Here is an 11,802-nt window from a genome sequence, read left to right as displayed (position 1 = left end):
TACGCTACTCATTTGTGTTGCCACTTTCATCGTTTTATTTATATTTTTGATGGCTGCGTGTTGTGACAATTATTTTGTAATACTAGTAGGCTCCTAATTTGAGTTTATATAATGCTATAGATTAAATTATGTCACCACAGGGCATGATAACTTCGCAATGCTCATGTTTATGTGCTTGTATCAGTAGTAGGTAAGTTTATGATTTTTAATTCGGTGTAACATTTTCTTCTAATTTTGCGCTTAGCTTAAATTTCTTGTCGGCGCATGTCCAGAATAGTAGGTGTATTAAATTAGTTTAGGAAAATTACCTCAATTCATAAATCCAATCACTTTACACTTTATGTGAATTTAGGATATGGATTGATAGAAAGGTGTTTAACTTTATAATAATAGCCTAAGAACTGTAGCCAAGCACATTCATACGAGTGTATAAGGGATATCTGCAATAAATAATAGACAGAAAGCAAACCATTTGAGTAGCCACTTCTTTGTTTAATGGCATATGATATTCCCGGGCCCTTGAAGGTGTTGGCTGTCTGCAGCACTCAGAGACAGTGTCTTTATCCATGTGTCGTCAGCATAAGGGTGGATTGAAAAGCTTTGCCATCTGGAGGTCACCGCGTGTCAAATGTGTTTGTTCGAGACGCGCGTGCGGCAGACGACAGTCCACTAAACTGGAGACCTCTGCTGACCTCAAAGCAAGTGCATGGCCGGGTACTAACCCACACAACACAAAGTGTATGGATAGATAGATAGATAGATAGATAGCAACAGTACGTCGTTCGAGCGCTTTACTTTAGGTTTAGCAGGCTACGTATTGTAATTATTTTCAAGTTTATCGTGTAGGCTATATACAAACGTATTCACAACATTTTAAGGTAGTTGATGTTAATTAACTACAAAGACAATTCGGATTGCGCGAGACGAACCTAGCGAGGCGCATAAAATGATTAAATTCGCTGAAGATTTTAAAGGGGAGGCCTGCGTATTTTTAAAATAAGCCTGATAGGCTGTTATGGGTTTACACCCCTAACCGAATGAGAACTATCAGTGATTTGGAGTCGGTGGAAACGTTTTCGTGTACCAGTAAAATGAGAAAATGATAACGATAAATCAGTGTTCGACAATAAATCAATGCGGCATGAGGGGTGAGCGTGCGTGGGGGATGGGACTCAACGCGCAGATGACAGGCCATATGGAGTCGGCCTTCTTTTTTGGACACAATTTGATGAACTAATACTTTCTAAGGGTTTGTTGCGGTTTTAACAAAATATATATATATATCACGTGAAAACGTTTACGTCGAAATATTAACAATCAATGGAATCATGACGCACCTTTATTTCTTTGAGGGGCTCGCGGTTTATGTGCCAATACGCATTCCATAAGAGCATTCCATTTTTGTGTTGGGGTTAGAATTGCAAAATGTACAATTTGAAACAAAAACGCATTTTTGTTGTTGTTCAGATTATAAACTAGTTTGAGTTGTGAGTCGTGCGCACGAATTGCACACTGACTTGTGCATAAAGAAATGAATAGAAAGAAAAAAAGTGCTTTGTTTCGAAATCACGACGATGAAATAAAACAAACGTGCGCGTCGTGAAAAGTGGAGAAACTATTTTCCAAACGTCAAATGTTTAGTAACCCGACAGATGCCACCTCTTTCCACCAGAGTATAATCCTCTCTGAAGGGAAGGGAACAGAGGAGCAGGACGGAGAGCTTCAGTGTGTGTGATAAACTGGGCTGCTCTCCTCCTCTCTGTCAGATCGCGCTCTGCATCACACCATTTCACATGATGACCGACTCTGCTTACGAGCACCGAAACCTTCAGCTCTGGCTATTTGCTTCCAGTATGCTTTTTTCTGCTTTCTTGTTTTTCGTTAGTCTTGAGGAAATTTGAGTGATGCGACACTGTAAGCGGAAATGATTTATGTCGCATCCTACAGCATCAAGGTGCGCAAAAGGATGCGGAACATTTGATGGTTTTGGAAGAACGCACTTCTGCACCGACTGCCTTGTGGACATTTCCCCAAACTGGATATATGGACAGTTATTATCTCGGGGGATAAAAACCTATTATTTAAATCCTGCTTCGCAAGGTGTATTTGTGTAAGTTTTAAAGAAATCAATGTGCATTATTTGTACAAATTGTTAATGTCAACCAACTGCGTCTGTTTTACTAAAGCATGTTTATGTTTTCCTTCTTATAGCGCATAGAACAACTGACTGTAAATGCATTGAGGGGCGACTGTATCAAATTATGCCAGGCTATATTAATAGGTTCTTTGATTTTCATACTGAATGGACGTCATTGAATGGATCGCCTAATTAAGATCCTATTTGCGGGGAATTTTCCCTTCTGTGAATGGTGCAAGGTTGGCTTTGACAAATGGTCCCCTCCACTTTTCCCCCAATATTTAGTTTACCCCCTCCTGATGCAGGTGCTTTCAACTGCCCCCACCTTCTAATATATACCCCGCCCGACCCCCCACAAGAGGCGGCGGTGTCTCTGGTTTAGTCCCCCAGTTTCCCCCCTTCTTTCTTACCTCTGCTGCATTTTGCATGTGCTATCTGGGTCATTAGCATTTTAGCGTATGCAAGACTTGACAAAGCTGGTGAGAAGCCAGATGGGCCCTCTACTATTTTTTTTTCAATGTATATCTCATGGGAGTTGAGCAAGGGACCAACTGCAGCAAGCCACTGATCGCTTTCTTTTTATTGCCATCACTCGGGCCTTATGTTGCACCAACACATGATGGAGAGCAGCGCACCGTCCTGTGGAAATATCACATTCGAAAAAATAGGTAATGTAATAAATGGGAACGCTTGTTTGAATTATTATGTGACGTACAGATGCTTTAAGGATGCATGATGCTCAGTGCAATGTTGGATGCTGATGATACACCAGTCGGAGGAGGACGTAGATATTTTGGTGCAACATCTTTGCTGTGGCTTAGTTGTGCGATTGTGGACATTGTGGTTGCAAACAGGCCTGCTTTTCTTCGTGTTCACAGCGGACCTTGATTTAAATGTCCATACAATTAAGGCACGCGGTGAATGCCAAGAGAGATGGCAAATATCATCGATGATTGTTTTTATAACAGAACAACGCAACGCATATAGTCCATGCTTCGTGATGCACAGTTCTTCTTTTTCTTTCCTTCGGTTTTTAGGAGAGCGCGCGTGTGCGGAGGCGAGCCGACGCGTCAATGCGGCCAAACTGAGCTTTAATATTTCATTGCGTTCTTCCATAATTTTGTGTTGCGCAAAAGAGCGTATCCTTGAATATCGTGAAGTGTTATTATGGATAGTTTAAAACTCTAACAAATACCCTGAGGTCTGATGAAACGTCTTTTTGTCATTTACTGTCTATTTAGAGAATACTTTTAAAAACTAGAAATGCCACATACAGTAGTCTCATGTGCAAACCTGTGTGGGGACACGATGTCTTCAGGAGAAGATGAAGAATAATATGGATAGAAAAGTTGTGAGGCCTACAGTGACAACCAAATTAAACCGAATGCACTGATATCTTGAATTTCTGAACGTTCAGGACGACAGCAGTTGGTCCTCAAAATGACACTTGTCATGTGTCCTTACTGAAAATATTGAGCATGTACGTTTGTATTGTGTTTATACGTGTGTAAATCATTTTAGCTTGTCAATAAAATCACATATTCACTAAGCGGACATTAATTTCTTTTTTTTTCACTCAATATTTGCCATTTCACATTTCGATTCATTAGAACGCTTTTATTATCCAAGACAAAGTATCTTTTAAATCTTTACAGTTCTATTTTCAGACACGGAAATCGTTATCCTACATCTGTCTATACTTTATTTTTTACAATAAAATATGGATTGTTAACGGTTCTCAGTGATTAAGATACAGGCCGCGAGCTTTTTAATCGTAGTTTAAGCAATATTTCATATAATTTTACATTTCAAAGTGACGTTAACAATTCATAAAATCCACATTTTATTTGGCATAGAAAAGATGCAAGCACAATTCCGTGGAAGAATCATTGAAAGTCCTACAAGAGCTTTTTATCCTCTAGGTCTAGAAGATCTTTTGTAAAGAACTCAACTGTAAAAAAAAAAACTGACCTGAAGAACATATAGGCCTGATGCAACATCAAGGACGTTTTAAAGCCAACTCAAGAACCGTATACAGCAAACATGTTCTATATTTGCTCAATTTAAGAGGACCAAGAGCCTTTATTTTAAACAGTGTATGAATAACACGCTTCTATTCCAGTATGAGTTGATGGAAACTGAAGCGGATTTCGACAGACGCGCATTTCACATTATCCAGCTCTTGTCATAATATTTCATCTTCACTTCATAAGAGATGTTCATTTTTAGAGATAGGTCTGTACATCCAAATCAATGTTTCATCCTTGTATTCCTAGTTCCGTGAACTTATTTTTCAAGGTCATTTAATGGTTGCTTGGCTTTTGCCAAATCGCTTTTCTAATTAAATGAAACTAAATTAAAAAGGTAAACAGACAGCAAAGAAAACATGCTGTTGTTGCGTCATAAATGATTTCTGTACCAATCGATTTTTTTTCGTCCACGAGCCTAGAAATCAAGGTTAATGATAGGCTATGTATTATTTTCACTAGAGGTTTAAAAGTAATTAAAAACTCAGTATAGAGCGTGCAGGCCTTCTTCATGCGCCATATGCAACGCTTCGTCCGTTTACAGATTACGCGTTCAGACAATTCAAGACAAATGGAGATAATCAAGATGTCATTTTATAAACCACGCGTGCATTACTTGACTGCCTATAAACTGGAGTTTTCATTTCAAATGTTCGAGAATGAAACAAACGCGCAGTTTGCGTGGCATAAAGGCCTCATACTATTGAAAGTGAATGCTGTAACCTCGAACCAGTGCACTACAATGGTCAGACATCGCAGAAGACAAAAATTAGACATTATGTATTACAGAATTTTCTGCCTTTTAGCAACAGGCCTTTTCTGAGAGTCAAACCTTGTGCGGCCTTGTCGAAAATGCTATATCCTTTAAAGGGTATTTAAGGACACTGCATAATGTCAGATCAACCTCATTAGGCAGAGGTGTAGCCTACATTAGCATATTTCATCAAACGAATATTTAGGTCGCAGATTAAATTCAGCTGCCCCTGCATTTCAATCAGCGAGATGGTTAATTTTTGTACATGTTGATTCTTGAAGGACGTGGCAGTGGGCCACTGAGTAAGTTATTTCAATGGGATTTGCATGGGTGGATTTAAATGAAGAGTTATTGGATGTGGAAAAAAAAGAACATTCAAAATTACAAATCAAAGAAATAATGTTGAAACATGGGCTGTTATTAACAAATACAGATATCTGTTAATTGGTATTTATTTATTGAGATGAGCAGAACTACCAGGTACACGCTGGTCACAGAAGGCAAACGACAACACAGTGTATGTTCAGGGTGCAGATTATACCAGTGGTTCCCAACCCTGGTTCTGGAGGCACCCCAACACTGCACATTTTGCATGTCTCCTTTCTCTGACGCACCAATTTCAGGTCTTGAATTCTCTACTAATGAGCTGATGATCTGAATCAGGTTTGATTAAGGAGACATGCAAAACGTGCAGTGTTGGGGTGCCTCCAGGACCAGGGTTGGGAACCACTGGATTATACAACTATTTGAAATTAACTCGAGTTTTTAAAGAATTTTAAATGATTAAAATGTAGGCTAAATATAAACTTTTTTTCAGACACAATCTGTTGAGGTTCATCTGGCACAACGCAAATGATCATTTCGCGCCACTATCAGTAAGACAAACGTCGCTCATCTAAAACCCTACATAAAAACATTTAATATTTTTTGTGATATGTTTATGTGAATCTATAATAAATTTATTCATAATTGCATTATAGGCTACGTGTAATGCTTTATCGTCATAAAGCGTTTGCAAAGGAAAGCTCGAAAACAGCTACTGTTGCTATGGTTACCTTCAGTTCATCAGTTTATGTTTGGCTACAGGTGAAAATACGCGCACTTACTTGTTGTCTAACCTAAGCTAACTTATATTTTTTAACAAGATGTTTCAAAACACGTAGAAACCTATAAATAGAAAATTAACATACTGTATGTACTTTAACTAACCATGACTCCCAAACCTTTTGACTTTGCTTGTTCAGGCGGTCTGACCCCCATAAATCATTCCTTGTGGCAGTTCTTTCTTTACTGTCTTTTTATACAAGCAATGCAACTAAGCACCATCAGTGTAATGATCCGTCCAGTTATATAATAACTAGAAACTGAAATCAAAACCACCCACAAGTCTACTAATTTCTTTGATGCTTATTTTAACATATTAAAATATTAGCAGTATAATGATGCCTCATAGTTTAATGCGTTTTTATGGAGCAACGATCGGACTCGAAAAATAATATACTCCACATTATTATTACATCATGAGAACTGAAATTTATCCCAGACTACAGAGTGTGTGAGTAAGTGTCCTCTTTCACCCCAACACGTTATGCTCTCCACAAGGTGGCGTTGTTTGACAGGTAACTATTAATTATCATAAACCAGTTGATCATTATACATAACAAATAAACTACACTAGTGAATACCAGTGATAAGTTACTGCGTACAATTAATTTATTCAAAATATGATGCATATTGCCTTCAGAAATCTCAGAAATGTTATCACACCTACCAGTTCAACAATAATTCTGATTAATAAAATATGGACATAATATCTGATTTTTATTTCAGCTGATTATTAATTTCAAATATCCTCATACAAATGTCCACGAGAACACTGACAATCTTCATTAATTTTTTTATTTAGTGTTTAAATATCAAAATATCCAACTCATATGAACTAGTGGAATATGTATTATAGTTACATATTATATTCAAATGAAGATATATTCAAAGGCTTTCTGCAGTCAAGCATATTTAACACACACATTAAATGACCTTCAGGCACTGGCCTTATGATACTTCAGCTATTAAAAAATGGCCAGGGAATGATGACCGAGAAGTGAACATTGCTTTTGGAAAAGAGAATGAAAAAGGCTTGTTAAATGTTCAAGCAGAACAGCTGGGAGGTGAATACGAAGAAGTGAAGATCAGGATGAATAAGATCAGAAATAGATAGTGTGCACCTTCCCCGAGCTTAGTGGAAGGAATATCCAGCTGACGGGAGACCTCCGCACCACTGTGTGATAAATTTCAGCACATCCTGACATTCTGGACTGTGAGTGGTCTAAAGGGTGAAACAAAAACAAGCAATCATGATCAAAGCACCGCAGGCGACCCCAGGCAGGATGGATGGGACAAACTGTGAAGTAATGCAAAAACTGAAAATGCACCCACAAGGATAAAAAACGATGATGAAATACATCGAAAGAGAGCATTTACATTTACTTCAACAAAACACACTCTAATAAATTCAGTCCTGAGTGTTAACTTTTGATCAAGAGAGCAAATTAATTATAAATCAAACGATTGCGGTGTGATTGAAGACTAATTGTGAAAGCTCAGAGGTAACAATGACTAACTTGTACCTTTGTAGCCATCAAGAATTTATTCCAGTCATCTTTATTTGCTGCCATCCCTGGTCTTTTGAACTCAATTTTATTGCGCTGGACAGGGTAACCTGTGTTCCAGACAAAAAGAAGAAAAATAAAGAAAGTTTTGTGTTTTATAATTACACACTTGAAGGGGACAGCTCACCAAAAATAAAATTCGGTCATCACTTACTTATCCTCAAAACATTTGTTCTTCTCTGATAACAAAAGGAGATATTTTGAAGAATGTTTCAGCTGTTTTTGTACAATGAAAGTTAATGGAGTCCAAAACAACACTGGACCCCACTGACGGTCAATACATGGACAAAAAACATGAAAAAAAAAAAAACATCTAAAAATATATTTTGTGTTCCATAAAAGAAATAAAGTCATTCAGGTTTGGAACATCATGAGGATGAGTAAATGACAGAATTCTAATTTTTGGGTGAACTGTCTCTTTAAAAGAGCCAGTTCACAAGCAATTTAAAGGAAACATTGCTTCAACTCGGACCATCACACCAGACTGTCTTTTGTGCAGATTGCCTCACCTGTGATGACGCAAGGCAGGGACCGGATGCCAGAGCCGACTGCCACTAGGGAAGCTTCGTACGTGCCTCTCTCATCCTTCGGCAGCACCTGCTCCACCCGCTGGTCCATGGACACAGTCAAAACCCATTCCCTAATCTCCTCCCTCTTCTCCACCTGAACCACAGCCAATGGGGAGTTTACTCAAAGTGTAAAAAAAAAGAAGGAAAAAAAATACACAAGCACCTGTGCAGTGTTTGTGGCAAAGGCTTACGATGACATGTAGCTTTGAAGGTACAGGGACCTCAAATGGGATATCTGTATCCTGGAAGTCTGTGTGATCTAAAGCATCCAATGTGCCCTCATCAATGCCCTGAAAATTTAGAACAATTGCTGAAATGAGGTCGTTTAAAGAATGTTATTAAAAAAGGTACAAAAAAATAAGAAGTAAATTAATTTATAAATGTTAATTTGGTCCATTCCATTTCATTTCCACTCTGAAATCAGCACTGTTGTTATAAATATCCACTTTGGTTATGTTTAAAGCTCACATAAATTTGTTTTAAATCATTAGACATGACATTATGGTGTCTTGGAAGTCTGTCTGAAACTAGTTTCCTTAGGAGGCAAAATATCATTCAAAAGTTTGGGGTCGCTAAGATGTTTGGTATGTTTTTTTAAAGAAGTCTCTTATGCTCACCAAGGCTGCAATTATTTGATCAAAATGCAATAAAAACAGTAATATTGTGAAATATTATTACAATTTAAAACAACTGTTTTCTATTTTAATATATTTTAATATAATTTATGAATGTGATGGCAAAGCTGAATTTCTGCAGCCATTACTCTAGTCTTCAGTGTCACATGACCTTCAAAAATCATTCTGATATGATTTGCTGCTCAGGAAACGTTACTTATTAACATCAAAGGTGAAAACAGTTGAGCTGCTTAATTATTTTTTTTTTCCCAGAAAGTTTTTTTTGAGGATTCTTTGATAAATATAAAGTTCAAAAGAACAACATTTATTTGAAATATATATTTTTAACAATATAAATGTTTTTACTGTCACTTTCGATCAATTTGATCCATATTAAAATAAAATAAAATATTTCTTAAAAAATCTTCCATGCCCCCAAACCTCTGACTCTGTAAAGTCTGTACAGTCAATGAATAACTGGGCAGTGAAGCAGCAAGACAGCTGTCTTTTCAAGTGATTTGTAATGTTTAAGTTTGTTTCATTTGAAAGATACTCATTAGACTGCACACACCAGCAAAAGTCTTTACTTACATCAGCCAGATCCAAAAAGCGATTAAGAAAGATAAAAGCCATGTTCTCCCATTCCACAGCCTGCATGAGAAATATTCATCAGTGACATGCAGAACTGAAGCAGCTCAAATTAAAAATGAAAAGTTAAAGAAATATATATATTTTTTAACTCCAGAAAGGGGACACATTGCGCTTCGTCTTCACAATGCGAGGCAACTCGAACTGCTTTGTGAATCAAATTATTCATAATTGCTGTGAGATCTTACTGAAGCAAACAGAGGAGAATTAAGTAAATTTCCCAGAGCTCTTAGCTGCCATCCTGTTCTCTGTCCCACATGAATGTTTGAAGCAGCTATGTGAGTGTGTGTGTTTGGAGCTGGGCTCACTGTGAGTTCACCTTGGCTGCCAGGCCGGCCTCATAAAAGGCCTTGTCAGCTGGAATGAGCTCGGTGTGCCTCAGGAGAGAGATGGACAACTTGGCCGCCACAGAACTCTGTAGAAAAGTAAACACATATGCAAGATTACAGTGACACAGATAACATAAAGGTGAAATGTGTAATTTTTTTGGATGTTAAAATACACTCTCCTGTCCCAGTTTATTATGCCAAGTCAAAATTGGCTTAACCGAAGGCATGACATTGGGGCTGGACTATCTAACCAGGGGACTATGCATTATTTTTCCATTATGTTTGGTGACATGGACATTACACATTTGAAAGACAACATGACAAATCACTCACAACACTTTTAACATTTTTCTAAATGAAAATTCTAAACTTCAGCGGGAAATAATGTGGGACAGGGCTTAAAGGAACACTCCACTATTATAGATAATTGAATCTGATTAGACCGTTAGCATCTCGCTCAAAAATGAGCGAGATGCTAATGGTCTAATCAGATTCAATTATCTATGCTAAGCTGCAGCTAAAAGTGCTACGCCAGACCCGGAGATCGGCTGAATGGATTCAAAAAAACGGTAAAACTCAACTGTTTAACTCTAGGGGAGTTGGAAAATTAGCTTATTTTTAATAGGCATTGATATTATTGGTTAATATTGTTCCTCAATTTACAGCGATTTTTACATCAGCAAAAAAGTTTATGCTATATATTGATGAAAGATTCTGAAAACAATTTTTTTTCTCTAGAATAACAAGAACTGATGATGGGCTATAAGACCAGAGATATTTGCAGTAGTGAACATTGTCTGTAATTTCACACTATTATTCAAAAGTTGGAGGTCATTAAAATTAGAGAATTATTTGATCAAATATAGAGTACAAATAGTAATATTGTGAAATAATATTACAATTTAAAGTAACAGCTTTCTATTTTAACATATTTTAAAGTGTAATTTTTCCTGTGATGGAAAAGCTGAATTTTCAACAACCATTACTTCGGTCTTCAGAGTCACATGATCCTTCAGAAATCATTCAAGTATGCTGATTTGGTGCTCAAGAAATCTGGTTTTGCTTAGTAGTTTTGTGGAAACCATGACATTTTTTCATTTATTTTTTAAAAATTTATGTATGTATGTATGTATGTATGTATTTGATGAATAGAAAGTTTAAAAGAACACCATTTATTTGAAATAGAAATAGTTTGTAACATTATAAATGTATTTACTGTCACTTTTGATCAATTTAATGCATCCTTGCTGAATAAAAAATTTAATATATTTGAAAAAGCTTACTGACCCCAAAACTTTTGAATGGTAGTGAATAAAAGGGTTTGAATGGGTTTATGTAATATCAAATGCATATGCAATACCGCTTGCATATCTGCTGTGAAGTATATACACACCAGCTGGTCAATGCCTTTGGCTGCAGAGCGGGTGGCGTAATAGTGAGCAACCAGCAGCATCTGCTCAAACTCTTCATGGGCTGAAGAATTAGCTTCTGAAGACTTGGTCAGGTTTTCACACTGCACGGCACAGAGATACTGTAAGATTCACTATTTCCTACTTGAATATAGAATCAATACTGACTAAATAACTTCCAAATGGAAAGCCACCATAGTAAACCAGAGCTCACCAGCAGTAGAAGGATGTCCCTCAGATTGGCCCACATCTGATAAGCTTCCGCACAATCCCGGTCCCTTAGGCTCACTAGCTCCAGAAACATCCGCTTGTAGATGTTGAAGTTCTACAATAAGGAAGGGAAGATGTTTCTGAAGAAATCCAAAAGTCCCTATGCTTGAAGGAGATGTATCATGTATGATTTGGGTTTCTTTCATAAAATAAAAGAGTTTGATTTATTATGCGGACATAAGTCCACGTACCTGTGAATAAGCTGGCACGCCATGCTGGGTGTAAAGGTTGAGTACTTTCTCTGCCTCACCCTCTTTGATCAGGTGAGTGGCATACAGAGCTATGTACTTGTGCAGGACCTTAAAATTCTGTTGGAGAAGGAAAAGGCAGATACTCTGTCAAAATGTTGCCCTGTTTCCACACGGACATGTTTGGG

The 11,802-nt window shown here is 37.4% G+C and overlaps 1 protein-coding gene across 1 annotated transcript in view; it reads right to left on the bottom strand.

Moving 5' to 3' along the window:
• Window positions 1-6,700: 6,700 nt before the first annotated feature.
• Window positions 6,701-11,802, bottom strand: part of LOC107598063 (intraflagellar transport protein 172 homolog) — a 28,845-nt gene continuing 23,743 nt past the window's right edge. Inside the window, exons 40-48 of the mRNA XM_016289310.1 lie at window positions 11,618-11,734; window positions 11,371-11,481; window positions 11,141-11,260; window positions 9,738-9,833; window positions 9,362-9,421; window positions 8,348-8,446; window positions 8,097-8,250; window positions 7,546-7,637; window positions 6,701-7,244 (exon numbers count right to left, since the gene is read on the bottom strand). Of these exons, the coding sequence (XP_016144796.1) occupies window positions 7,155-7,244; window positions 7,546-7,637; window positions 8,097-8,250; window positions 8,348-8,446; window positions 9,362-9,421; window positions 9,738-9,833; window positions 11,141-11,260; window positions 11,371-11,481; window positions 11,618-11,734 (939 nt within the window). The 3' untranslated portion in view covers window positions 6,701-7,154. The remainder of the gene's footprint in view (window positions 7,245-7,545; window positions 7,638-8,096; window positions 8,251-8,347; window positions 8,447-9,361; window positions 9,422-9,737; window positions 9,834-11,140; window positions 11,261-11,370; window positions 11,482-11,617; window positions 11,735-11,802) is intronic.

The sequence above is a fragment of the Sinocyclocheilus grahami genome, unplaced genomic scaffold (genome assembly GCF_001515645.1).
Source record: "Sinocyclocheilus grahami isolate Dianchi unplaced genomic scaffold, SAMN03320097.WGS_v1.1 scaffold244.1, whole genome shotgun sequence".
Lineage (NCBI taxonomy): Eukaryota > Metazoa > Chordata > Actinopteri > Cypriniformes > Cyprinidae > Sinocyclocheilus > Sinocyclocheilus grahami.
Note: the sequence above shows the minus strand (reverse complement) of the source record. Positions and strands in the feature narration are given on the sequence as shown.